The sequence below is a fragment of the Antechinus flavipes genome, chromosome 3, assembly GCF_016432865.1.
Source record: "Antechinus flavipes isolate AdamAnt ecotype Samford, QLD, Australia chromosome 3, AdamAnt_v2, whole genome shotgun sequence".
Classification (NCBI taxonomy): domain Eukaryota; kingdom Metazoa; phylum Chordata; class Mammalia; order Dasyuromorphia; family Dasyuridae; genus Antechinus; species Antechinus flavipes.
Genome location: NC_067400.1, coordinates 612436590 through 612462139, shown reverse-complemented (window position 1 = coordinate 612462139; position 25550 = coordinate 612436590). Strand labels below are relative to the sequence as shown.

At 52.5% G+C, this 25550-nt stretch overlaps 2 protein-coding genes across 4 annotated transcripts; one reads left to right on the top strand and one right to left on the bottom strand.

Moving 5' to 3' along the window:
- Window positions 1–1370: 1370 nt before the first annotated feature.
- Window positions 1371–11792, bottom strand: LGI4 (leucine rich repeat LGI family member 4). Its single transcript, XM_051988935.1, has 9 exons — window positions 11089–11792; window positions 10676–10747; window positions 10372–10443; window positions 9907–9978; window positions 9599–9670; window positions 8636–8805; window positions 6001–6165; window positions 5330–5841; window positions 1371–2509 (listed from the first exon to the last, which is right to left on the bottom strand). Exons 1-9 carry the CDS (start codon window positions 11265–11267, stop codon window positions 2195–2197), a joined length of 1629 nt encoding a protein of 542 aa, XP_051844895.1. The 5' UTR covers window positions 11268–11792; the 3' UTR covers window positions 1371–2194.
- Window positions 11793–16737: 4945 nt separating this feature from the next.
- Window positions 16738–24392, top strand: FXYD1 (FXYD domain containing ion transport regulator 1). Of its 3 annotated transcripts, none has more exons than XM_051988987.1 (8): window positions 16738–16835; window positions 21183–21247; window positions 21907–21939; window positions 22238–22312; window positions 22565–22601; window positions 23804–23853; window positions 24090–24144; window positions 24303–24392. In XM_051988987.1, exons 2-7 carry the CDS (start codon window positions 21187–21189, stop codon window positions 24110–24112), a joined length of 279 nt encoding a protein of 92 aa, XP_051844947.1. In that variant the 5' UTR covers window positions 16738–16835; window positions 21183–21186; the 3' UTR covers window positions 24113–24144; window positions 24303–24392. The 3 variants fall into 3 exon arrangements, with proteins under 3 accessions (XP_051844947.1, XP_051844946.1, XP_051844948.1); XM_051988986.1 differs by lacking the exon at window positions 16738–16835 and adding an exon at window positions 17862–17975; XM_051988988.1 differs by lacking the exon at window positions 16738–16835 and adding an exon at window positions 17947–17965.
- Window positions 24393–25550: the final 1158 nt, after the last annotated feature.

Here is a 25550-nt window from a genome sequence, read left to right as displayed (position 1 = left end):
AATCCCACCATATCTTCCCCAGGAGCCCAAAGATCCAGGATATTCTCTCTTAGAGCCTCAAAAACCTCAAAAACTCCTATTCTAGCTTCCCGTAAGCCCTAAAAATCTCAGGATGCCCTTCCAAGAATCCCAAAGACCTCAGGGACTTTTCCGGGAGTCTCAAAGACCCTCCATTGCAGGACAGCTTACTCCAAGCATCAAGGACCTAGAGTAACATACCTAAAAGACCTTAGGATCCTGTCTACTGTAAGATACCCTTCTTGGGTCCTCAAAGATCCTAGAGAGATCTTTCTTGCCTCCTCAGATTTGAGAATACTCTTCTTAGGGCCCCAAGGACACCCTCTCCCAGGAAGGGCTCCCCATCCTTTGGAGTATATGTGTGGTTCTCCCATGCCGGGCCCTGGTCACCTGCTTCTTGCTTTCTTGGACTGCTCCCCCCAAGACCCTGGGGTACCAGAGTACCAGTTATATAAGCCAGGCCCTGTTGGCCCCGAGTAGCTCCTCAGCCAAAATGGTGTCGGTCTTTTCCCACCTTTTCCTTTCATATGCACCCTTCCCTATTCCTGGCTCAGGTCTCTATTGGGGGGGTCCTTGAGGGCATGGGGAGGAGAACTTCCTAGGAGTCCCGTGACATCCTGTCATGATCATGGATTGATTGCAGAAGGAACGAGAGGAGCAATGGGGTGTCTCAGGTTGGCCACTCTCCCCGAGCTCTCCAAACACACACGTGATATCTCCTCCCTTTTTGCACATGATACCCTTTCCCTCTCCTCTTCCTACCCCTTCCCATAAAACACTTCTCCCCTATACAGAACCCTCCATCCCACATATCTCTCATCCTTTCCCATATGGCAGCCCCCATACCAAACCTTTCCCATCCCATGTAACAGCTCCTCCCCTCCCCGCATTCACTTCCTCCCCATTCCCCGCCTGCCTTCACCCCTACACACTCAACCCCCTCTTCCCCTTTTATTCATCCTCCTTCCATCTCCCCCCACCATTTCAGTTCCCTGATCCCAACTATCCCTTCATACACAATACCCTCTTCCCTACTTGTGAAAATTTCATCTCCCCTCACTGTTCCACACCCAAGACAAGCTGTCCACCCCTTTCCCTGTGTACCCCTATCCCTTCCCCCCCACCCCTTAAGCACACACAACTCCCCCCTTTCCTTTTCCCCTCTTACTTATAAACTACCAGTGTCCTCTCACAGCAAAAAACAAAAAACACAACCCTCCTCTCTCTTCAGCCCTAGAGACCCTAAACACCAGCCAACCCTCTAGTCAAACACAAGGAACATTTCTGGGCCTGTATACCAAGGTACTCTCTTCTGTCCCCATCCTTCCCACATGTAAAAACAACCACTCAGGTTCCTGTGCTTTAAGATTTACAAAGCACTTTCCTCACAACACCCCTGTGAGGTAGGAGCACAAAATCCTCATTTTACAGATCTGGAAACTGAGGCATGGAGAGATTAAATGTTGTGCTCAGAATCCCATAATTTAGTATCAGGAACATTCAAACCGAGCTTTCCTAGTTCCGAGCCCAGAGCTGGCCACACTGGTCTATCGCTGCCATTTCTCTGCTACCCCGTTGCCGCCATGTCAGGGGCAGCTTTCCGATGATTGGGATTCTCTGGCTCAATATGTGGTTTCTCAGAAGGTAAGTCCCCTCAGTGGCCAGGAGGGTCAGGGGCATTGTCTGGACACGGTCTCAGAATCTGAGGGTTCGGTGGGACGGTCCCAATAGACTTCTAGGTCATAGGAGTTAAAAGCTGGAGGGGTCCTTTGGGATTATCCAGGCCAACTCTCTGGTGCCATCAACCCATTTCATAGATGAAGTGGAGCAAAGAATGGAACCCAAGACTTCTTTAAACACAGTTTCCATTGTGCCATACTAACTCCTCCAAGGAGTGTCTCCTCAGGCCCATCCTCACCCAACCTTCAAAGACTCACAGGATGCTAGAACTGAGGGGTCCTTAAAGGTCACCAATCCAATCCCCTTCCTTTTTCCAAGAAAGGAAACTTAGAACAAATAAGAGACTGGACTTTCTCAGTAAATTAGTTGTGGCAGAGTGACCCTAAGTCTCCTGATCTCCCAGCACCGGGCTCCTTCCATGTCGAGATGCAGTCACAAGTTTCCCAGCCCTTCTGGGCTCATGGGAGAAGGAGTGGGGGCCTCCATTCCTCCCTGTTCAGGCACTGAGGTCCTGGATGAGATGCTGATAGACTTGGGTGGGGCCCTTGAAGTTGGCAGTGAAGAGAAACCTCCGGCCGGCCACGGAGATGAAAGAGAAGGCCCGGGGAGCCGAGGGCACCGGAGGCCCCAGCTCCTGCAGCAGCTTCAGGAGCCCTGAGTCTGGCTCATATTGGAAGACCAGGCTATAGGTGAAGTCGCTCCCCAGCAGGACTAGCTGGTCCCCAGCAATGAGCAATGGCTGGAAGATGAGGGAACCTCGGGAGGGCAGCGCCTGCAGTGGACGGAACATGGACCCATCCCAGCGCATCACCTGCAGAGATGGAGTTCAGGGTTGGGAGGCAGTGGTCTAGAGTCCCCTATCCTGGGACTTCTGGGAGTGGGGTGGGGTTATGGCATTCTCAGATTGTAGGGAAGCTTCTGACCAATCCTACTCACCTAGGATTCGATCTTTTTGCTGCCTTCAAGCTCAGTTCACATGTTACCCTGTAGGAGGCCTTTCCTGGTTCTCTCAATCCTTCCCCTCTAAGCATACCTTGTATTTACTCTGGATATATTCTATAGGTACTCTGGGTACCTATACATGTATGTGTTAAATATAAGCTCCTTGAGTACAGGGAACATTTTCACTTTTTCATAGTAGGTGGCAAATAATCAATACCTAATAAATGTGCATCGATCGATTAACTGCCAGGACTTGAGATACAAAGACAGGGTCACACAGCTAGTAAGTATCGGAGGTCCTATTTGAACTCAAGTCCTTCTGACTTGGGCTAGTTCTCAGTCCACTGCAGTGTCATTTAACTGTCCCTCTAGTCTGGATTATTCTAACAGCCTCCTCATTGGCCTCCCTGCCTCTATTTTCTGTTTAATTCCCATTTACACTTCACAATCTAGTCATTTTCCTGATCCAATCACCACTTAGGATAATCCTAGGGAACAATAGGTACCCTTATCTCTTTTTATAAATGAATCCACTGAGTGGATTTAAACAAGGCTTGAAATACTAAATCTCATTAGAAATAGAGGGGAAGGATCCAGCTGCCTCATTCTGCAGAGGAGATAAGTGAGGTGAGGTGTCCTGCCCAAAGTCACTCAAGGAGGAAGCGGAACAGTTGGGACAGGCCGGACTCTGCTACAGGAGCCTGTCTCCATTATGGGACGGGAGGCCAAGTTCCTTAGCTGGGAAGCCTCCTCCATCTGCTCGGACTTCCTCTCCAGCTCTTTCTCATATCCAAATTGGTCTCTTCCCATCCCCCAAATCTGTCCCTACCCTGAAGCCTCTGCTAGAGCTAGCAGCCCACTTGGCACTGCCCTCTCCTGGTGTCATCCTGGCTCATGATCCACCTGCTCCTGGCTGCCCCTTCCTGGAGCTCCAAGGCCATTTCCTTCCTCTGAGCACCTTTGGTTCATCCCATATGGCCAGACCTAGATCATTTCCTTGTGCTTTGCATACAGAAGTCCGGCCTCCTCAGCAAGGATGACTGGTCTACTCCGCAGACCCCTTCTTCAACACTCCACCCCTCTGCCAGCTCAACCAACAAAGGGTGGACCCTCGCCTGAACTGATCTTCCTCCCGCCTCCCCTCTGCACATGTAATTGCCCCTTCCTGCTGCTGAGAGCATCCCCCAATCCTTGCAACCGCCCCCTTTCAAAGATAGATCTGAGCCTCCTTTTCCACTCATGTCAAGCAGATCTTCCCAGGGCTTAAATAACCATTTAGGATAAAATACAAGCTTTTTGTTGGACATACAAGCTGGTCCCCACCTTCCCTTCCAGACCTTGCACATCAATCCCTTCTGTCCCATGGTGGGCAGCCATCTGGTTTTCCTAGCTGGTATTCATTAAATTCTTCATATCCCACCCCAGGGTCTTTTAACTGGCTGGTTCCTAGGTCCCATCATTCCTTCCTTCCTCATACCTGTGTCTACCCCTCTAACCGCAAGTGCCTTCTCTTTCAGATCACATTGTATTTCTTTTGTAATATATTTATATAGAGAAGCCACTCTGGGCCTGGAATCAAGAAGTTCCAAATTCCAATTCTGCCTCAGATGCTTACTATCAGGGTGACCTTGGAGGAGTCCCTTAACCGGTTTGCCTCAGTTTCCTCAACTATAAAATAAACATCATAAAGCATCTACTTCCCAAGATTGTTATAAGGATCACATGAGGTAATATTTGTCAAGTGTTTGCCACAGTGCCTGGCACATAATATGTACTTAATAAATGTGTATTTTCTTCCTTCTAACTTAACCTCACTCAGCTTTCATGTTCTCATTTGGGGATACTAATAGTACCAACCTCCCAGAATTGCTGTGAGCATCAAGTGGGAAAATAAATGTAAAGCAATTAGCAAGCCTTAAAGAGCTTATAAATGCTGGCTGCTATGGGCTGGCTGGCCCTGGGAACATAATGAATTCCCCATTACACTGCTGGTGGTAGACAGGGAGGATTTTAGCCTCTTGTCTTATATTCTCAGTGCTTGACACAGAGAAGGTGCCTAATAAATGCTCTTGGGTTGGTTGGTGGTTAAAGGGGTCAGAAATGGGACGGGGGTAACCTGTGAGGGTTATGAGAGCAGAATAAAGAGTAGGAGAAACAGCTTCAGGAGCAAGAAATCAAACCTGGGGCTTCAGGCAGCTAAATAACACAGTGCATAGAGCACCAGCCCTAGAATCAAGAGGACCTGAATTCAAATTCCACCACAGACACTAGTTATGTGACCCTGGGCAAATCATTTAACTCCAATTGCCCTGCCAAAAAATAAAAAATCTGGGGACCTGGTGCCAACTGGTGTTAATCCTAAAATTCTGATCTGGAAAGGATATCAAAATCAGGAAGCAAGAGCTGAAAGGGTTTTGGAGGCCGTGGAATCCAACCTACTCGTTTTACAAGTCAGGAGACTGAGGCTCGGTTGGTTAAACTGGTAGCCCTGTCCCATCATGCCATTTTTAAGGGCAGTGCCAAGTGATCTCTTTGTGACCAAGAGAGGCTGGGAGTCGCCCGGATTCGATCCCTGTCACTCCCCACTCCAACCCCGAGGCCGGCCTCTCCCTCCTCCGAGAGCAGGGTCCAAAGCTGGGTGAGGTGCGGAAGGCCGAGGTCGGCCGCAGCCCCCGCCCGCGGCCCTCACCATGGAGTCGCCCAGGTAGCGGGTCAGGCAGACCAGCACGTCTCCGGCCACCTGGAAGTGGCGAGTGGCGTAGACGTCCTCGGCCTCGGGCACGTCCGTGCGCCGCGAGAAGCGGCCGTGCTGCCAGCGGTAGAGCACGGGCCTCTGCGAGGCCGAGGCCAGCAGCAGGTGCGGCTCCCCGGCCAGCTCCAGGGGCTCGGCGTCCGTGTCGCGGTGCCACGCGTGCAGGCTCTGGCGCGGGTAGAAGCCGTGGCCCGGCCCGTCGCGGCACAGCAGGGTGGTGCGGCCGGCCTTGGACGCCTCGGCCACTACGAAGCACGGCTCCCCGTCCAGCCAGAGCAGTTCGGCGTCGTTAGGTTTGAGCAGCAGCTCCGGGGCCAGGGCCTGGGTCGGCGACAGACGCAGCCCCCGGCTCGGGCGGGACCACAGCTGGGATCCCCCCCACAGCCGGGCCACCAGCACGAACAGCCGCGAGCCTAGCACCAGGGGCTTACAGGCCACCACCGACGGCGCTGGCGGGAGGGGAGGGGAGGAGGGCACGTCACGGGGTGGGGTACCCGGAACGGGGCGGGGCTCGGGCGGCGGGGGCGCGGGAGGGCAGAGTCTGGGTGGGGCGGGGGGGAGGGGAAGGCAAGGCAAGGGGCTGGTGAGGGGGAGGGTCAGGCTCTCACCCGGGATCTCTCCATCAGGTCGGAAGCGCTGCTGCAGGTAATCCCAGACCAGGAAGAGGCACCTGCCCACGAAGGGCTGGGCCAGCACCACGTGCGGCTCCCCCAGGTAGGAGAAGGTTTCCACACCAAGCGCTGGCTCCCCTAGAGTCTGGAACCAGGACAGCTCTAGGATAGGGCAACAGGAGGAGGAGTCAGCTCAGTCTGGGCTGAGGAGTGCTTTCAGAAAAACCTGGGGAGATCTACACGGACTGATGCAAAGTGAAATGAGCAGAACCCAGAGAACACTGTACACAGCAAGAGCAACATTGTCATGATGATCAGCCTCAAACCTACAGGAAATGATGCAAAGTGAAATGAGCAGAACCTGGAAAACACTGTACACAGCAAGAGCAACATTGTCGTGATGATCAGCCCCGAATCTACAGGAACTGATGCAAAGTGAAATGAGCAGAACTGGGAGAATACTGTACACAGCAAGAGCAACATTGAAATGATGATCAGCCTCAAATCTACAGGAACTGATGCAAAGTGAAATGAGCAGAACCCAGAGAACATTGTAAACAGCAAGAGCAACATTGTAATGATGATTACCCTGAATCTACAGGAACTGCTGCAAAGTGAAATGAGCAGAACCTGGAAAACACTGTACACAGCAAGAGCAACATTGTAATGATGATCAGCCTCAAATCTACAGGAACTGCTGCAAAGTGAAACGGGAGAACACTGTACACAGCAAGAGCTACATCGTAATGATGGTTAGCCAGGACTAACTTAGCTCTTCTCCGCAATAGAGTGATCCAAGATCCAAAGGACTTCTCGTGCAAAATGCTGTCTGCCTCTGGAAGGAAAATAGACTCCCAGTGCAGACAGAAGCTCACTTTCTAAAGCTTTATTTTTCTTGGACTTTTGGGTCTTCATTTTCTTTTGCTAACACCACCAATATGTAAATGTTTTGCATGACAGCTCAGGAATAGTTAATATCAAATTGCTTGCCTTTTCAAGGAGAGGAGAGGGAAGAGAGGGAGCGAATATGGACCTCAAAAAAAAAATCTTTAAAAATTTTGTTTATATATAATTGAGAAAAGATAAAAACTTTTTTTTTTAAATAAGAAAGTTTTTGCTCAAGCACCAGGGAACCTTAACCTCTGCTCGCTGGCTTCACTTAACATTTACACCCTGCCAACTAGGCAAACTGGCCTCAATCCTGATACTCCATCTCCTGTCTCAGAGCTTTTTAATTGGCTGTCGCCCAGGCCTGGAAGGCACTCCCTTCCTATAGCTTTCTCACAGGGTCCCTTTCTTCCTAGGAGATACAGCTTAAGTGCCATCTTCTGCATTTTTTGATGTCCCTTCTCCCAAATACAAATGTCCAAACTCTCTTGTATTTAATGACACACCTTCCAATAATATATGGACATAGATAACATTATGTATATACAAATATATTTATAAGCTTTAAATTTGCCCCTCATATATTTTATAATGTATTCATCTCTCCCATGAACATGCAAACTTGTTGGAAATAGGGATTATTTCATTTTTGGTACTTCCATTCTCTGGTTTTTCACTTAATGGGTTAGTCAAACAACCACTCTGGCTGACGGGGTCTCAGTTCTCTCAAGGATGCTGACATCCAGCCCCTTGGTCAGTGAGTTGGCCTTTCAGAAACTTGGCATCCTGACTTTTGGCCTCTGCTCTCCTCAAATCTCAGCCATATCTTGCCCCTCCTCCATAGAACATAAGCTTCTGGAAAGCAGAGGGTTTTCTCCCCCCCTTTGTGGCCCCAGCAGAGAGCCTAGAACATTAGTTTAGGGACCCCATCTTGAGGAAATTCCATCCATCATTGCAGATGGCATCTGTTCTGCAACTGAAGAGTCTTAGTTCCTTAGAGCATAAGTGACTTGCCCAGGGTCATAGGGGCAATATGCAGCAGAGGTGAAATTTGAACTCGGGCCTTCCTGTCTCCTGGCTCTTTAGCCACTGTGTGTCACGATCACCTTCCTCTTGTCATTCAATTATGTCTGACTTTTTGTGATCCCATAGAACATATCATACCAATACTGTGCATAGGGTTTTCTCGGCTAAGATACCAGAGCTGTGAGTTGTTTCTTTCTTGAGTGGAATACGGCAAACAAGGGTAAAATGACTCGCTAGTGAGTATCTGAGGCCTCTTTTGAACTCAGGTCTCCCTGACTTCAGGCCAGGTGCTCTATCCACTGAGCCACCCAGCTGCCTCAGGTGACTTAGAGATCAATCAACAATCTTTTTTTTTTTTTTTTAAGGGCTTCGTAGGTACCAGGCACTGTGCTAAGAGCTGGGGATATATTAAAAAAGGGGAAAAAGTGTCTTTGCCTTTAGAACTCTTCCATTCTATTAGAGATGATGTGTCCATTAATAGGTGTTTGCATTAGGCATTTAAAAATGCTTATTGAAAGTGAATATGGAAAACTATCTTTGCATGTATTTGGAAAAATAAAAAAAAGCTATTCTAAAAAAGATAGGGAGAATAATAATAATAATAAAAAATAACCAGGGAGAATGACAACGTTAAAGAAAAAAAGTAAAAGAAAAGGCCTGTTGAATGAACATGCCCCATTCCTGCCTTCATGGTCTGGGCTTCCCTGAAAAGTCATACCCACAGTCCTGCAGTGGAAGGTGTCCGGGTCCAGGTGCTGGAGCTGCTTATTGGCTAATGGAGGGGGCTCGGCACAGGCCCCCGCTCCCACGCTGGCATTCACTCGGGGCAGCCACAGGACCAGCCACAGCAGGCGGCAGTCGCAGAGGAAGGGGTTTCCCCGAAGATCCCTGGGGGGTGAAAATGAGAGAAAGGATATTGGGCCTTCCCGTTCCTCCCTGTGAGCCCCTGCTGGGGGATGCCACCCGTGATGATCTGGGCTTTCTGATTGGCTTCACAGAATTTAGAATTGGAAGAGATTTTTAGATATGAGCTAATTAATCCAAAGAGGAGCAAATGGGTCCAGGAATATCAAGGGGTTAGCCCAGGATCCTAGAAATAGTAGTGAGTGAGAAGCCTCCAATCCGAATCTAGCCTGGGTGTCATCATTAACTATGTACTCAAACTGTCCACCTTCTGTGTCCCCCCCCCCCTCCTCCCCCCGTCTCTTCCAGAATCACAGAATGTTCAGGTAGGAATCACTCCACATCATAATTATTCCAAGCCGGACCATGGCACTGACAAGTGGTCTCTGCATTTTTCCTTAAAGCTCCCCTAGTGATGGATGAGCTCTAGGGAAGCGAGCGTCAAGGCAGAGCTCAGAAGGACCTTGGAGGTCATCTAATTCTATGGTTAAGTGACTTGTCCAAAGTCACCTGGCGGTAAGTGGAAAAGGTGAGATTTGAATTCAGACCCATTGACTCCCAAGTCAGTAGTCTTTCCACTGCCTCCTCTATGTGGACTGTTTTCTCTCTTTTCCTTTCATGTCCCCAGCTTCTGACTTCTCTCTAGAGCTTGCAGCTTTCTCTATCCTATGCCCAGCTTTTCCACCTCATTCCGGGAAGTTGAGGGACACTTATGGGAGGATCCCCACTTCCTGTTCCCACCCAACCTACTCCTCCCCTCTCCTTCCCTGTGGCTCACACATGGCTCAGGGTCTCCAATCCTCGGAACAGGAACTTGGGCAGTGTCTGCAGGTGGTTATTGGCCAAACTCCTGGGGTGCAGAGAAGTAAGTAAAAGATGGGGAGACATAGCTAACATCACTTCCTCCTCATGTGGCCTCGGGGCACGGGGCATGGACTGGTAAGACCCAAAAGAATCCAAGGGCACCCTGGGATGAGAGCAGCTCCAGAGTGGTTGGGGGAATTACTTTCAGGGGAGTTTCCATGTCACTGACTGGGACATCTTGGGTGGTTTCTGGGTAAAGGGAGATGACTGTGGGACACTCACAGATGTGTGAGGGATCTCAGCCCCCGGAGGGCATTCTTGGAGATGGAGCTGATGTTATTGTCCTCGATGAACCTGGGGAGAAGAGGGGGCCCCAGGGGTAACCCCAGCTTCAGGGACCCAGCAGCGGGCTCCCCAGAAGCCTCCTCCCATGAGGCAGGTGGGTCAGAGACCTCCTTCCCGTTTCAAAGTAGGGGTGACTTGAGCCTAGAAACACAACTTGACTGGCCTGGGATCACAGGGAGAGTCGGGGTGACCCAGCTCTCCTAAGGCTCTAGTTCACACCCCTCTCCCATCCTCCCACTCTGAAAGGTAAGGTGAGCTGGGGAGGAATCATGGGAAAATCACCAGCCCAACTCTCAGTCCTCCCCCCCATCCCCCAGCCCATGCAGCCCCCAACCTCCTCAGCTCCATCTCTCTTTTCCCCCAAGTAATGCCCCATCCTCTCATCCTACAGGCCCCACTCACAGATACTGGAGATAGGAGAGCCCAGCAAACGCATCATCTCCAATCACAGAGAAGGTGTTGGCTGTGAAGAGACTGAGAGGGAGCGGGGCTTTGGGGGCCCAGCGCCGGACTGAGAAGAGGGCTCTGTCCTCGTCTCCCCTCCTCCCCCTCCCCCTCCAAGCTGCTGGACCCCAGCTCCCCCTCCCACACACTTTGGCCCGGCTCCAGAGACACATTAATAGCCCCCACCAGTCCCCTCCCTTCCTTCCCGCTCTCCCAGCACGCCTGGTGGGCGTTCTGTCTGTCCCAGAGTCCGACAGCTTACAGAAGGTGCAGGGAAGGGACCTCTAGGAAGCTGCCAGAAGTAAGGTGAGTCACTTCAGATCTTACCAGAGACCTGAGGGGAGGGGGAGGGGGACCGGATCAGCGCTTCAGCCAATCGGGCTTCCTCGCTCCCAGCTCTACTCTGAGGACCCAAGCTGCCATCTCCCCTCGAAGACCCCATTATCCATTCCTTATCCTCCAAGGACCCTGGAGGCCCGGCCTCTACCTGTCTCTCCCTCCCCATTCTTCCTGGGATTCTGGGGTCCTGGCTTCCCTCCCCATCCCCACCCGCAGCCATCCATCTCCTTTCTCAAAGAGGCCGGTCTCCTAACTGCTGTCCTCCCCCTCAGGGATCCAAGCAGCCCCCAGCCCCAGGGGCCACCCCCTCCCCAACTTGGCTTTGGGCAGACTCACAGGGACAGCAGGGTAGGGGGAAAGCCTTCGGGCACGTGAGGGGAGCCGGTGCACAGGGCACTGTCTTTGGTACAGGAACAACTTGGGGGGCACTTCCCCTTGTGTGGTTCCCAGGCTGTCCCCGCCCCCCCTAAGAGCAGCAGGAGCAGCAGCAGCCTGGCTCCCTCCAGCCCCCCCATGGTGTCTCCGCAAGCCTGGGCTGGTGGCCCAGGCTGGTCCGGGTCTGTGTCGGTGCCTCCTTTCCTCCACCTTCCAGCCCAGGCCTGTCTGGCCGGCTCCCTGGGGCCCCCGGCCTGTGGGCCCTGCCCTCGCCTCGGCGTGCCCCCCTGTCCTCCGGCCTCGGCCCCTGCCTCCTCCTGCCCAGGGCAGCGCTATCTCCCAGTCCCCTGCCGCCTCCCTCTCTGGCTGCCTTTGTCTGGGCCTCTCCTTTGCCTCCCGAGCCTTCTGTCTCTGGTCCCTGTCTGTCACTAGCTCCCTCCTCCAGTCCCTTTCTCCCTGGGGGGGTTGGGAAAGAGACTCAGGCCGGAGTTGAGGGGTGGCGGGGTGAGGGGGGAGAGGATGTTGGAGGGGGGAGGGTCAGAGACCATTAGGAAAGACACCGCCTCCAGGGAGGGGACAGAATGGACCCCAAGCCTCCCCCCCCCAAGCAGGAAGAAAGGGCACCAAAGGAGGGCCGGGCAGGAGGGCTGGGGGGCTGGGGGGCTGGGGGGCTGGGGGGCTGGGTGGGGCGGGGTGGGCGCAGAGGACCAGGAGCTTCAGTCTCAGAAAAGGAGGGGTGAGGTTGTGTGTGAGAGGGGACGGGAGGAGCAGTGGCCTGGGTCGCCCCGGGGGGACCCCGGACCCCAGAGCGCCCCTCTAGATAAAGTTTCCGAAAGTGCTTCCCAAACTGAAAAGCGCATTGTACGCCTGAGGGACCGCTGAGATAAACGTCACTCCTTCCTCAGCTCCAGCCTCTGGACAGAAGCCATCCCGGAGCCCTCCCTATTACGGGGTGGGGCACGGGGGGAGGGGAGCGGGGGGAGGGACTTCAGCCTCCGGGAGGTTTGCTGCGCGAGTCCGGCCGCGGCGAGAAACGCGGCTCCAGGCTGCCCTCTGCTGGACAGTGCCGGCGCTGAGCTCCCTTCCCGCCCTTCCGAGAAATCAAACCAGAAGGGAACTGAAGGCTGAGCTACCAGCCCCAAGCGGGGAGACCCTGATCCCACCCCGAGCGAGCCCTGAGTACCCCGGCCTCCGGCACTTCCCGCTTCACTCTGTCTGCCTCAGTTTCCTCACCTGTAAAATGGGGATACCAATAGCACTTACCTCTGGGGTGGTTGTGAGGACAAATAATATTCGTAAAAAGCGTTGTGTAAATTGAGATTATGATCATCATTATTTATTTTTGCTGAAGCAATTGGGATTAAGTGACTTGCCCAGGGTCACACAGCGAGGCAGTGTTAAATGTCTGAGGTCATATTCGAACTCATATCTTCCTGACTTCAGGGCTGGTGCTCTAACCACTGCACCAGCTGCCCGGAGATGATTATTATTAATATAAGCCATTCCTAGTCTACTATATTACAGTCACCAATTTAGAGTGGGGAAAGATCCTAGAGGCTATCTAATCCAACCTTCTTATTATACAAAAAAGGAAACTAAGACTTAGAAAGAGGCAGAATTTGAACCCGGATCCTCCTAATGCCAAAGCTGGTACTCGGTCTATTATTCCAAAGCACTCTTTCCCTGCTCCGACCCCATGAGAGAAAGGTCAAGTGCTGTTAGAACTTATTTTACATGAGTGAAAATTTTCTCATTTTTGAGAACAAATAATTCTGAGAACTCGCCGCCTGGAGCCTTCTTCTGATCCAGGCTAGCTGTGTTACCCCGGACAGGCGGAGCAGTGCCAGATGAGCTGCGGATCAGCACAGGGTAGTAGAGAGAGCTCGAGGCCGGAAGTAAAGGATTTGTCCAGGTTCAAATCCCACCCGGGCCCTTTCTGGCCAAAGCGCCACTTCTCTGCGCCTCCATTTCCTGGATCTAATGGGGTTGGAGTCAATGGCTACAGGGATCGGGCTCTGTGCTCCTAGGATCTGAGACGTGAATTAGCAGATCCCATCTAGAGAAAACGTGGATCTGGATTCCCCCCTCCCAGAATTAGTGAGGAGACAGACTGATGGATGGATGAATCCTAGAGTCACCGGCTCCCAGCCTTTGTTTAGGGAAAATCAGAAACACCGCAGACCCGAGGAACAGGTGAAGGTATAAATGTAACACAGTGTAGGGAGAAGAGAATGGGGTTGTGGGTTCAAATCCTCCCTCGGCCACTCTCTCTTTCCGGCATGATTTAAGGCAGATCACGTTCTTTCTCTGACCCCCCCTCTGTAAAATGAGGGGCTGGCTCAGGTCCATGATAAGGTCTTCGATCTTCCGGAGGGAGGTGTCTGCAGAGTGTTAGCCCTAGAGAGGACCTGAAAGATCACCGAACGATCAATTGAGTATTTATTGTGTTTGCTAGTGGCCAAGGACTGAGGAGATGGAGAGAAAGCAAAAGCAGCTCTTGCCTTCAAGGAGCTTCCATTCAAGTGAGGGAGACAGCACGCGCCAAAAAGGGCCCATTTCGAAAAGGCCTCGATTTGTCGAGGAAGAGATCTGCGCTAGTTCTGCAGGCGACAGTTTGCACTGAATGATAAGGTCAGAAATATACAAATGTCTATATGCATACATACACACACACTGCACATACAGGCACGTATATGCCAGCCTGCTTCTGCCCGGCTCTTTTTCTTGATATATCTATAGCACAATAGATTTGCAGTTTCATGTGTAAACATATTTTATTGTACTCTGTTATGGAAATGCTTCTTTTATTCCATAAATTAAAAATAAAATAAAAAAGTCTAGGAAAAAGACTATAATGTGTACGTATGTGTGTATACACACACATATATATATATGGGAGGAAGAGAATCAGAGAGGGAAGAGATATACAGACAGGAGACACACAGAGAGGGACAAAGGTAGAAAAAGAGAGAAGACATACAAGTGAACAGTGGAGAAAAAGGAGAGAGAGAGGGAAAGAGACATTGATAGAAGCGAGGTGAAGAGAGGGGGAGAAGAGGAGGAGGAAAAGAAGAGAAAAGAGAAGGAGGAGGAGGAAAAGGAGGAAGAAGAAGAGGAGGAGGAGGAGGAGGCGGAAGAGGAAAAGAAGAAGAAGAAGAGGAAAAGAAGGAGAAGAAGAAGAAGGAGAAGAAGAAGAAGAAGAAGAAGAAGAAGAAGAAGAGGAAGAAGAAGAAGAAGAAGAAGAAGGAGAACAGGAGGAAGAAGAAGAAGAAGAAGAAGAAGAAGGAGAACAGGAGGAAGAAGAAGAAGGAAGGAGGAGGAAGAGAAGAAGAAGAAGGAAGGAGGAGAAAGAAGGGCATGCAAAAAGATGGATAGAAGAAAGAGGAGATGAAAAGACAAAGAGGAAGGTAAAGAAAGCAACATATTGACAGAAGATATGGGGGGAGGGGAAGGAAGTAGGGAGAGAAAAAAGAGGACACAAGATAATCTTCCTGACACATGGAAGGCCCAGGGAAGGTCTCCTTAGAGAAGCAGCCCTTAACCAAATATTGAAGGACTCCTGGGATTCTACAGGTGGAGATGAACAGAGCATTGGGACACGGGGCAAAGGCTTAGAAGCAGGAGTGGGAGGTCCAGGGGTACTAGCAATGGGAGTGGAGAGAGACAATGGGGACGTCGTGCACAAGGAAATGACAAGGCATGGAGGAATAACATACCTGGGTTGCAAGCCGAGGGGCTGGAAGGGCAGTGGTCGGGAACAGGGTCTGGGAAGAAAGCTCTGTCTTGGACACTTCCCTCTGAGATGCCCCAGTCCAAAAAGCAGTCAGCAGCGCAAAACTGGAGCCCAGCAGGGAGGTGACCGCTGGGTAAATGGACCTGCGAGTCAGCTGCCTAGAGAGTCAGCTCTCCAGGAGTCCGTGAGCACTGAGTGAGAGAGCACAGCTGGAGAAGAGCTTGGAGCACGACCCTCCCTTAGTGGGCCCGGTGAAGAGGCAGCGAGACAGGAGGGATCTGACGTGGAGAAGGAGAGTCCAGAAGAGCCTTGAGTGCGCAAAACCAAAATCCGTCTGGGAGAAGTGAAGGAGAAGGCTTGAGGAAAGGCCGTTGGGCTTGTCCGATAGATCCCTGGGCGCTCTGGAGGCTGGATGCCGAGGCTTCAGCAGACCGAGAGGTGGGGAAGTGGAGGCATTGATTGTAAATGGCTTTCTTTAGGAATCTGGCTGGGAACTAGAGCCACAGTAGCAGGGGCGGTTGCATTATGGGAGATTTTGTAAGGATGGGGCCCATGTGGACAGGTAACAGTTAAAGAGTGAAGCGATACTCAGCAGATAAAGCCCTAGTCCTGGAGTCCGGAGGAACTGAGTTCAAATCTAGCCTCAGATATTCAATATTAAAAACAAACAAACAAAAAACCCACTAAAAATAGAATGAGAAAGTGAGGAGATAAGAGAATTAAGGAGATAGAGAATGAAGATTAAAGGCTGACTGTTGGGTGCAGTAATCTCCCCAAAAAGTTAGAAGGGGATGAGATCAAAAAGAAGGATCAGCCACCTCTTCCTAAGAGATAAGGAGGAGAAAGTGGAGGATGATGTCCAAAGAATGGGGCGGCCACTGGCTAGAATGCTGGGCCTGGGGTCAGATTTGTATTTCAAATCAGGTTTCAGAAACTAGCATTTCCAACTCTTTGGGACCCCATTTGGGGTTTTCTTGGCAAAGATCCTGCAGGGGGCTGCCATTTCCTTCTCCAGCTCATTTTATGGATGGGGAAACTGAGGCAGATGGGGTAAAGTGACATGCCCGGGGTCCCACAGCTCAGGAAAACTCATCTTCCTGATTCCGGGCCAGGCGCCCATCCACTGCACCACCTAGCCGCCCTCCTACCAACTGGTGCTCTGAGAGTCCGTCCCAAATGTTCCCCGGGACTCGTTGTGTCCACCCGGCGTCAGGGCCTTCTAAGCTCCCGCTGGTCTGATCAGCCACAGTCAGACACACGGTAACTCGAGTCATATCGGGCCCCTGAGAACGAAGGACAGCAACCGAGAGTTACACAAAAGGGGGGCTTGCGGAGGGAGTTCCCCTTCAGCGGGAGTCTCAGCTGCGGGACAGATCCCTGCTGCTCCTTTAGTCCCTCAGAGGCTCCTGGCCAATCACCGCATTCAATCTGAGACCATTAGGTCATGGGAGCCTTAAAGGCCATTCTGCTTGATGGCCTTATTTTGCAGAAAAGGAAACTGAGTTCCAGAGAATTCTAGGGGTTATGCTCACAGTCACGTCAATAGCAAGCAGTAGACCTTGGCTTTGAATGGGGATCCAAACCAGCTTTTCTGACCTCCCCCAAATTCTATGCCCTTGACCCTGCACCATGACCCTCTCTGCTCCTGCTGGGGGCTTTTGATTGTAACTGGCTGGGATTAATCCAGGAAGGCTTCCTGGAAGGGGTGGGGTGGGGGGAACTCTTGTCAAGGTTTGGAAGGGGGGAGGAGGTCCGCGGACTGGAGACCGATCTAATACCCAGGTGGCCACGTCCCAGGCTCAGAGCTTCTTTTCTCTCTCTGGGGCTGTTCAAACATTAAGATGATCATTAACCAGGATTGGTCAGTGACCCTGGGAGTGATCTGGGGCAGGAGAGTGTGAGGGGCTCTGCCCCAGAGCTGAGTCCAGATGGGAGCGTGCCCAGGCCCACGGGCATCCGACATCCAGATGTGAAGGTGACAGGGGAGGTGCCCGGTGGGGTGGGGAAGCAGCAGAGGCCTGACCCAGACCCAGGGGCTTCTGGAACGGCAGCTCCAAAAGTGGGCATGGGGGCAGAGGGGGGGCCACAGGAGAGGGGGGCTCCGGCTGGGCGGCGAGGCCGGGGAAGTGATTAGGAACTAGACGAGCTGCCTGGGAGCGTTGGGGTGTGTGTGTGCATTGTGAGTGTGTGTGAGTGTGTTAGTATGAGAGACAGAGATGAGGGAGAAACAGAGACAGAGACAGAAACAGAGAGACACAGAGAGACAGAGACACAGAGGGAGAGAGAGACACAGAGAGACACACAGAGAGGGAGGGAGAGAACACGCTACTGTCTCATGAAGTTGGGTGGTACAGTCACCAGGCCTGGGTTCATTAAGCCTGAGTTCAAATCCTGTCTCACGGCTGAGGGACCCGGGCAAACCACTTTAGCAGCCCCCGCTAAAATAAATCAGCCAGAGAAGGAAACCACCAGCCATTCTAGCATCTTTGCCAAGAAAACCCCAAATAGGGTCACAAGGAGTTGGACATGACTGAACAGGGGTCTGAAGCAGCACATTTGGAATAAAGTAGGGCTCCCCAACGGGGGTCACAGACACTGCCCGGAGGAGGAATGGAGAGAAAGGGGCCCCCGGCTCTCCCCTGGGCAATCCCAGCAGGCTTTGGGGTGAGCGAGGGCCTTTGCAGGAGCTGCTGGAACGTTCAGAGAGGCTCCTGTTGGAGAGGCCTGGGGAGGGGGCTGGGCTGGCCCTATCAGCCTGGCATGAGGTAGACCCATGTGTGTTGTCAAACGGCCAGAAAGTTCGGCCCCACGGTCCCCTCGCTGCCGGGTGGGTGCCCACCAGTAGTGTATTTCACCCTTGTCTGAGAGGAGAGAGTTAAGCTAACGGGCCCTGGGCCTGCTCCGGCCGGGGGCCGCACCCCCCCAAGTCCCCCGCCCCCTGGCCTCCCTCCAGCCTGGGCTCCAGTTACAGTGCCTGGGGAGGAGAGGGGAGGGGAAGGGAGGGGAAGAGGAGGAGGAGGAGGAGGGGGCGGTGCATCCAGCCCAGGGGGTCCTCAGCAGAGCCTTCGGGACCCCTGAACGCAGACAGCCTTGGATCGAGTACGGGTCTGTTGGGGTGAGCTTCCCCCAAGCCCCTGAGCCCCCCCCCCCCCCCCCAGGATCTGCCCCGTCCCCTGGCTCTGCCTTTGCTTTGGGAGGAGGGGTTCCTATTTTGGGAGCAGAGAGGAGAGAATGTCCCGGGCCGGTACGGGAGTGTGTGAAGGAGCATGGAGGCAGTGGGATGATGGGGGTGGGGTGGGGGCTCGCTGTGGCTCTGCTCTACCTCCCCTGGCTTTGGGGCTCCCGCCTCTCGCCCACAGAGGGGCCTGAGAGGAAGAGAGAATTATGTTGTTAGCGCCTCTTCTCCCGTCCCGGGCTGGGGAATAACAGCGGAATCTGGATGTGTATCTGCCCCAGGCCGGCGGCTGCGGGCCGGACCCCAGCTACAGAGGCGAGGAGGGAGAGCTCCCCCCAACCCCCGCACACACACCCCACCCTGGAACTCTGGGAGAGGACGGAGCAAGGGTTCCTGGCTCTAAAGAGGCCCTCCCGGCGTTTGGGGCAGGGCTGTTGGGTCAAGCTGTGTGCTAGAGTGTCAGAGGGTGAGTGTGTGTGTGTGTGTGTGTGTGTGAGTGTATGAGTGTGTGTAATGTGTGTGTGAGTTTGTGTGTGTGTGTGTGTGTGTATGTGAGTGACTGAGAGGGTGTGTGTTAGTACATGTTTGTGAGTGTGTGTGTGATTATATGTTTGTGTGTGTGTGTGTGTGTGTGTGTGTGTGTGTGTGCGCGCGCGAACGCCCCACTCCCTAACCGCTGGACACTGCTCCACTCCTCCAGCACAAACACTGTTCCATCTGGCTCTTCCAGATGCAGTCGGGGCAAGTTCCTCAGCCCGCTGCCCCAGATGTCGCCGCCTGTTTGTCCGACTGTTCTAGAAACTCCCTGAGCGTTTGTTTTTGTCAACAATGACACCCCTTGGCAAAGAACCACCGAGTCTCAGGAGTGGGGGCTGGGGCGGGGGGAGGGCCGTGAGCTGGAGCTGCCGGGGCTCCCCTGGCTGGTCGCTGCAGCCCCTTTCTGGCTGTGGTGGGGCGACCCTCTAGGAGTTAAAAGGAATTAATGGGTGCAGTTGTCATGGCTACACGGGGAGGCGAATTCCTCTAGGATGATGCTGGAGATATTTATACCTCTGGGTCCCGTGCCCAAGGGTCAGGCGAGGCTTGGCAGGATGCCAGGGATGTTTCAATGACTGAGAATGGACTGTGTGACCTTGTGTGAGTGTTTGAAGGGTGTGAGTGTGATTGTGTATATATGTGATTGTGACTGTGTGTCATTGTAATTGTGAGTGTGTGTGGTTGTGTGAATGTGACTGTGAGTGTGTGTGTGTGAGTGTATGTGTGATTGTGTGAGAGTGATTGTGAGTATGTGTGATTGTAATTATGAGTGTGTGTGATTGTGTGAATATGATTGTGAGTGTGTGTGAGTGTGATTGTGAGTATGTGTGATTGTGTGAGTGTGATTGTAAGTGTATGTGATTGTAATTGGGAGTGTATGATTGTGTGAATGTGAGTGATTGTGTGAATGTGTGTGTGAGTGTAATTGTGAGTGTGTGTATGTGATTGTATGTGTGATTGTGTGAGTGTGTGTGGGTGAGGGTGATTGTGTGTGTGGTTGTAATTGTGAGTGTGTGTGATTGTGTGAATGTGATTGTGAGTGTGTGTGATTGTGTGAATGTGTGAGTGTGTATGTATATGTGAGTGTGAATGTGTGTGTATGTATATGTGAGTGTGAATGTGTGAGTGTGTGTGGGTGAGGGTGATTGTAAGTGTGTGTGGTTGTAATTGTGAGTGTGTGTGAATGTGATTGTGAGTGTGTGTGAATGTGTGTGATTGTGTGAGTGTGTATGTATATGTGAGTGTGAATGTGTGAGTGAGTGTGATTATGAGTGTGTATGTGTGTGAATGTGATTGTGAGTGTATGTGTCATTGTATGTGTGTGATTGTGAGTATTGTGAGTGTGATTGTGTCATGGTATGTGTGTGTGATTGTGTATGTATGTAAGTGTGATTGTGAGTGTGTGTGAGTGAGTGTGTATGTGTGATTGTGTGAATGTGACTGTGAGTGTGTATGAATGAGTGTGTGAGTGACTGTGAGTGTGTGTGTTGTGTGAATGTGTATGTGAGTGTGTATGTGTGTGATTGTGAGTATGTGTGATTGTGAGTATGTGTGTGTTTGTGAGTGTGTGATTGAGTGTACGTTTGTGAATGTGATTGTGAGTATTACGAGTGTGATTGTGAGTGTGAGTGTCATTGTGAGTATGTGTATGTATGAGTGTGTATGTGTGTAGTGTGATTGTGTGTGTATGTGTGTGTATGTGATTGTGAGTGTGTATGTATGTGTGTGAGTGTGATTGTGTGTATGTGTATGTGTGTGTGATTGTGAGTGAGTTTGTGTGGTTGTGTGAATGTGTATGTGAGTGAGTGTGTGTGAGTGTGGTTGTGAGTGTGTGTGTGAATATGTGTATGAGTGTGAGTGCGTGTGAATGTAATTGTGAGTATATGTGTGTGAGTGTGTCTCTTCATCCCAGGGGGATTTGTATGATTCTTCTGGATGACACTGCACTTTCTGGGTCTCTTACACCTCTGTATCTGGTACTTTTCTGTTGTATCACACACACATACACACTCACTCATTCTCTCTGTCTGTGTTTGTATCTGTGTCTCTGTCTCTCTCTGTCCCTCCGCTGCTCTCTGTGTCTCTCTCTCTCTGCCTCTGAATCTCTCTGTGTGTCTAGCTCTGTCTCTGTGTATCTGTCTGTCTCTGTCTCTGTCTCTTTCTGTCTCTCTCTGTCTTTTTCTCTCTGTGTCTCTGTCTCTGTCTCTCTCTCTGCCTGTCTCTCTCCCTTCCCCCAGCTCTGTTGTTTCTCTTTCCTCTCTCTGAGGCCGGACCTCCAAGAAACTGGGCCCTGAATCCCCCATTCCTTCTCTATCTTGGGGAACTGCAGTCTGCCATGTGGGTTCAAGGCTGTGTCCCCCCAACTCTGCCTCCGCAGTGCCTGCCCTGGGCTGCCCTATGCAATGTTTCCCATGACCCTCTGTTCTGGCTTGGTATCCCAGCCCTAGGAGGGCTCCCTTCGTATCTCAGGGCGACCAACTGGTCCAGATGGCTCTGGCTGGATTAGGTCCTAGGCCCTTCTTAGACTTAACCCTTTGGGATCTGGCTCAGCACTGGCTGTGGGAAGGGCGTTCCCGGGGGAACCTAACTGGATCCACTGTTTCCCCACAGGACGATGGAGCCCCTCACCCAGCTCTTGTTCCTCTGCATAGCCCTGATCTCAGTGGCCAAAGCTGGTGAGTCTAGTGGGTGGAGAGGAGAGAGGACGACTTGGGGATCGGGGAGAGACTGCCATGGTGCTAGGCAAACCATCAGCCAGTACCCAGTGGGGTACATCTAGGTCCTCCAAACACCTGAGTTATCTGTGTAGCTCAGACTCTCCCCAGAGAAGCCGGCCTCCTCCAGGGTGAGAACCCTATTTAACATGGAGTCACACCAAACATAACAGGGACAAGGAGTGAATCTGGGGCACAAGAACGGCCACGTGGGCATCCCAGGCAGAAGCCACACTGTGCCATCCCAAGTATCAACAGCTCATTTCTAGAACACAACAGCCTTGTGAGGTCACCGGGCCAGGATGATTAGTCTTATCTTATTGAAAGGGAAACTGAGGCCCAGAGAGAGTGAGGCATTGCTTAGCTTTCCATACTGAGTGAGGGACTTGGCACATGGGATTACGACTCAGGCCTTTTGATTCCCACCAATTTTTTTTTCTCCACTGAGCCAGAAAGGGAGAAAGGATCACATTCCACCCTCCAAACTATAGACGGAAAGACCGGCGTCTCGAAAAGTCCCATTTCTTGGGGGACATGGCCAGTTAGAGGCCAGAGCCGCCACTCCTGTCTTTAGCATCCCCCAATCTATCTCCTTAACCCCAATCCTTGTATCTTTCCAGAAGCTCCGAAGGAAAGAGACCCATTCACATATGGTAAGGACTGATCCACGTGTGTATCTTTTGTCTGCCCCCAATCCATGGCCCCCTCCCTGGCCCTCTCTCTGACCCCCCTCTCTGGCCCGCTCTCAGGCCTGTTCTCTGGCCCGCTCTGTGACCCCCTCTCTGGCCCACTCCCTGGCCCACTCTGGATCCCTCTCTGGCCTCCTCTCTGACCCGCTCTGTGGTCCCCTCTCTGACCCCCTCTCTGGCCTGTTCTCTGACCTGCTCTCTGGCCCCCTCTCCGGTCCCCTCTCTGGCCTACTTCCTCACTCCTCACTCTCTCCTCTCTCAGACTACCAGTCCCTGAGGATTGGAGGGCTAGTGTTTGCTGGCGTCCTCTTCATCCTGGGCATCCTCATCATCCTCAGTAAGTCTTCCTCAAAACACAAGGGACAAGCTAGGCATGGGGAGTAGGGGGGAATGAAGGAGCGGGGACCAATGATCTCACGCATATCTGCGAGGGCATTCATCCTGGGGAGACTTTTGTTTGGGTACCTGTTGTCTCCTGGAAAGAATGTAAACCTCTGGAAGGTGGGCACCGGGTCCCTTTATCATCTCTGTTCGCCCACTGTCTGGCACCAACTGACTGACTGACTGATTGATATTCCCTTCCCCCCAGGCCGAAGATGTCGCTGCAAATTCAACCAACAGCAAAAGTGAGTAATCCTCCCCTCCCCCCTTCCCAGCCCAACTCCTCCCCCCACCCCCCTTTGCCACACCATTCCCTGGGCTGCCCCTTTGTCTTCATGAAGTCTTTCATCTCCTTTGCTGTCTCCAGCCATCCTCAACCCTCCCCATCTATCTCACTTCTTTCTACTTTGTTCTTCTCCTTCCATATCTTGGAATCATCTCTTTGTCTCTGTATCTCTGACTCTGTCTCTCTGTATTCATTTGCGCTCCATTCTCCACCTTCACTTCTCTCTCCCCTCTTTTAATCCCTCCCTCTCTCCTAGGATTGTTTTTGTCTTTCCAAATCTCTTTCTCCACTTCTGGTTTTGACACAACTTTCATTTTTAACATTCAGTTTCTAGTTCTTTTTTTTTGTTATGAATGCAACACACATGACATTTCAGTGTAAAGAAAAAGGGGAAAGGAAGATTGTATGTGAGACTATGAACTTGTGATGTAGCTGATTGTTTTTTTTACCTTGTCATCCCTTCCCTTCCAGCTCTGCTTCTGACTCCATCTTCATTTCTCACCTCTTCTCTGTATTGTGATTGTATTTTCATCTCTCTACTTTTGCTTTTCTCTCCATTTCTGTCTTGCTCCATCTCAGATTCTATTTTCATCTCTTTTTATCTTAATCTATCTTGGACAGACACACAGGGTATAATCTGTGTGTTCCTGTCTCTTCATTTCTATCTTGCTCTATCTCAAATTCTATTTTTTCTAACTCTGTCTCTTTCTTCTCTCTCCCCTTTCTGTTCTCTCCTTCTTCTCTTTCTTCTTCTTCTTCTTCTTCTTTCTTCTTCTTCTTCTTCTTCTTCTTCTTCTTCTTCTTCTTCTTCTTCTTCTTCTTCTTCTTCTTCTTCTTTCTTCTCCCTCTCTCTCTCTCTTTCTCTCCCTCCCTCCTTCCCTCCCTTCCTCCTGTCCTTCTCTTCTCTCTGTCTGTCTTTGTCTGTCTTCCTCCCTCCTTTCCTCCCTTCCTCCTCTCCCTCCTCTCTCCTTCTCTCTGTCTGTCTCTATCTCTTCTCTCTGTCTCTGTCTCTCTGTCTCTTCTCTCTCTTCTTTCTCTCTGTCTCCTCTTTGTCTGTCTCTGTCTCTGTCTCTGGCTCTCTGTCTCTCTCTGTCTCTCTCCCCCTCCCCCCCTTCATCGATTGCCTAACATGGTTCTCTTTGCCTTCCTTGCACTTCTCAGAACTGGGGAGCCCGATGAAGAAGAGGGCACTTTCCGCAGTTCCATCCGCCGTGAGTCTGATTTCGGAGCCCCTTCCTGAGTAGCCCCACTTAGAGAAGGGGGTGTGGTCACTGTGATTGGGGAGGGGGGTCACTGGCTGCCTCAGAATGCTTCGGAGAACCCCCGGGAAGATCGTCGGCCGGGGGAGGAGAATGGGAGAGGAGGGTGGGCAGCCACGGGAGCCGGGGAGGGGGATTTCCCGGGGCGCTCGGGCCGCGCGGCCCCCACCTCTGCCTTCCTTCCCCAGGCCTCTCCAGCAGAAGGCGTTAGGAGCCTGAGATGAAGTCGCCGAGGCTGACCAGGTAATGGGTCGTTATCGCGGTGGGTGGGGGTGCGGGTGCTGAGCGAGGAGAAAGAAATGGGGCGACGGGGGTCCCGAAGAGCCCAAGCCCCTGGGATTTCCCTGTGCCTACAGGTCCCTCCCTGACTTTAAGCTTCTTCTCCCGCCCACTCTCCACAGGTTTCCCAAGACTGCTGCCCACGGTCCCACTCCCACAGAGTCCCTAGCTCCTCCAAACCTCTAATAAAGGCCAGTCTTCATCCCCGCGCAGTCCGTGTCTCTGTCCCACAGCCGGTCCGGCCGCCTGAGTCCCCGAAAGGCTGACGCTCCCTCTCTCCCCCCACTAGGAGGCGCCCCCGCCCACGGGCTCCGCAGACACTCGAGGCGGGGATTGGGCTTGCATGCGGGAGGGGGAGGGGTCGCCGAGGGGAGGCGGGGGCGGGGAGCCCGGGAAACCCGCCCCCGCCCCCCCCACGGAGCCCCCATTGGCTGCAGTGTCCGCCTCCGCCCTTTCCACCGCCCCCAACCCGGAGGTCCCTCTCCAGTCCCCCCCTTCCAAGTCTGACCCCCTCCCCCAGTCAGATCTGGGCTCCCTCTGCAGCTGCTGCATCTGCCTTCCGCGCCCCCGGCCCAGCCATGCTGACCCCCGAGCCCATCACACAGGGTGAGAGGGAGCGAGGCTCTACCAAGCCCGTAGCTACAGGGGACCCCAGCCGGGAGGATGGAGGAAAGGGGGACCCCGTCAAGGGGAAGAAGGGAAGTGGACTCCAGATCTAGTGGCTAGTGGGGACCTGGGAAGAGGACAGGGGACCCCGTTATGAAACAGTTGAAGAAGCAGGAATCCCATTCTCGGAGATTTGGGGAGGGCACCTGGGGAAGTCTAGAGGAGTAGGAGAATCCTCCCTAGAAGAATGAAGGGGACCCCAACTGGGGGCTGGGGGGGGGGAAGGGGACCCAGTAGGGACGGAGATAGAAGGGTAGGGGAACTCTGGTCTGAGGGGATGGAGAAAGCCAGGACCCTGATCTGGGTCTTGGAGCTGGAGGGAGAAGGAACCTGGACTGGAGAGATTGGAGGGGAGACAGAATCTGGGCTGGAGGGACTGGAGGGGCGACGGAACCTGGGTTGGTGAGACTGGAGGGGAGACGGAACCTGCTCTTTTGGAGGATGACAGGCAAAAGACTTCCCCCGGGGCTGAGAGGGGAGCCTGGCGGGGGAGATGGGCGAAGGGGGAGAGCTTCTGGTATATGGGGAGATCTTCCCTGGGGGGGGGGGAGGCAGGGGAAGGGGGATGTCACTGGCTCTGGATCTTGTAAACTGGATAAATGTTCGCTGAATGAGTGAATGACTGATCTGAGCCGTAGCTATGGCAACTAGATGGTCCAGCCCCTGGGGAAGTGCAGCGGGAAGGTGTTTTCTGCGAGGAGGGC

Excerpts from the sequence above, each read along its gene's own strand:
- LGI4 (XM_051988935.1), bottom strand. The coding sequence starts at position 11,267 with ATGGGGGGGCTGGAGGGAGCCAGGCTGCTGCTGCTCCTGCTGCTCTTA. Across the intron at positions 9,671-9,906 it reads CTGAGATCCCTCACACATCT|GAGTTTGGCCAATAACCACC; the intron begins GTGAGTGTCCCA and ends TCTGCACCCCAG. Across the intron at positions 2,510-5,329 it reads GCTACCTGGGCGACTCCATG|GTGATGCGCTGGGATGGGTC; the intron begins GTGAGGGCCGCG and ends CCATCTCTGCAG.
- FXYD1 (XM_051988987.1), top strand. The coding sequence starts at position 21,187 with ATGGAGCCCCTCACCCAGCTCTTGTTCCTCTGCATAGCCCTGATCTCA. Across the intron at positions 21,940-22,237 it reads AAGAGACCCATTCACATATG|ACTACCAGTCCCTGAGGATT; the intron begins GTAAGGACTGAT and ends CTCCTCTCTCAG. Across the intron at positions 22,602-23,803 it reads AAATTCAACCAACAGCAAAA|AACTGGGGAGCCCGATGAAG; the intron begins GTGAGTAATCCT and ends TGCACTTCTCAG.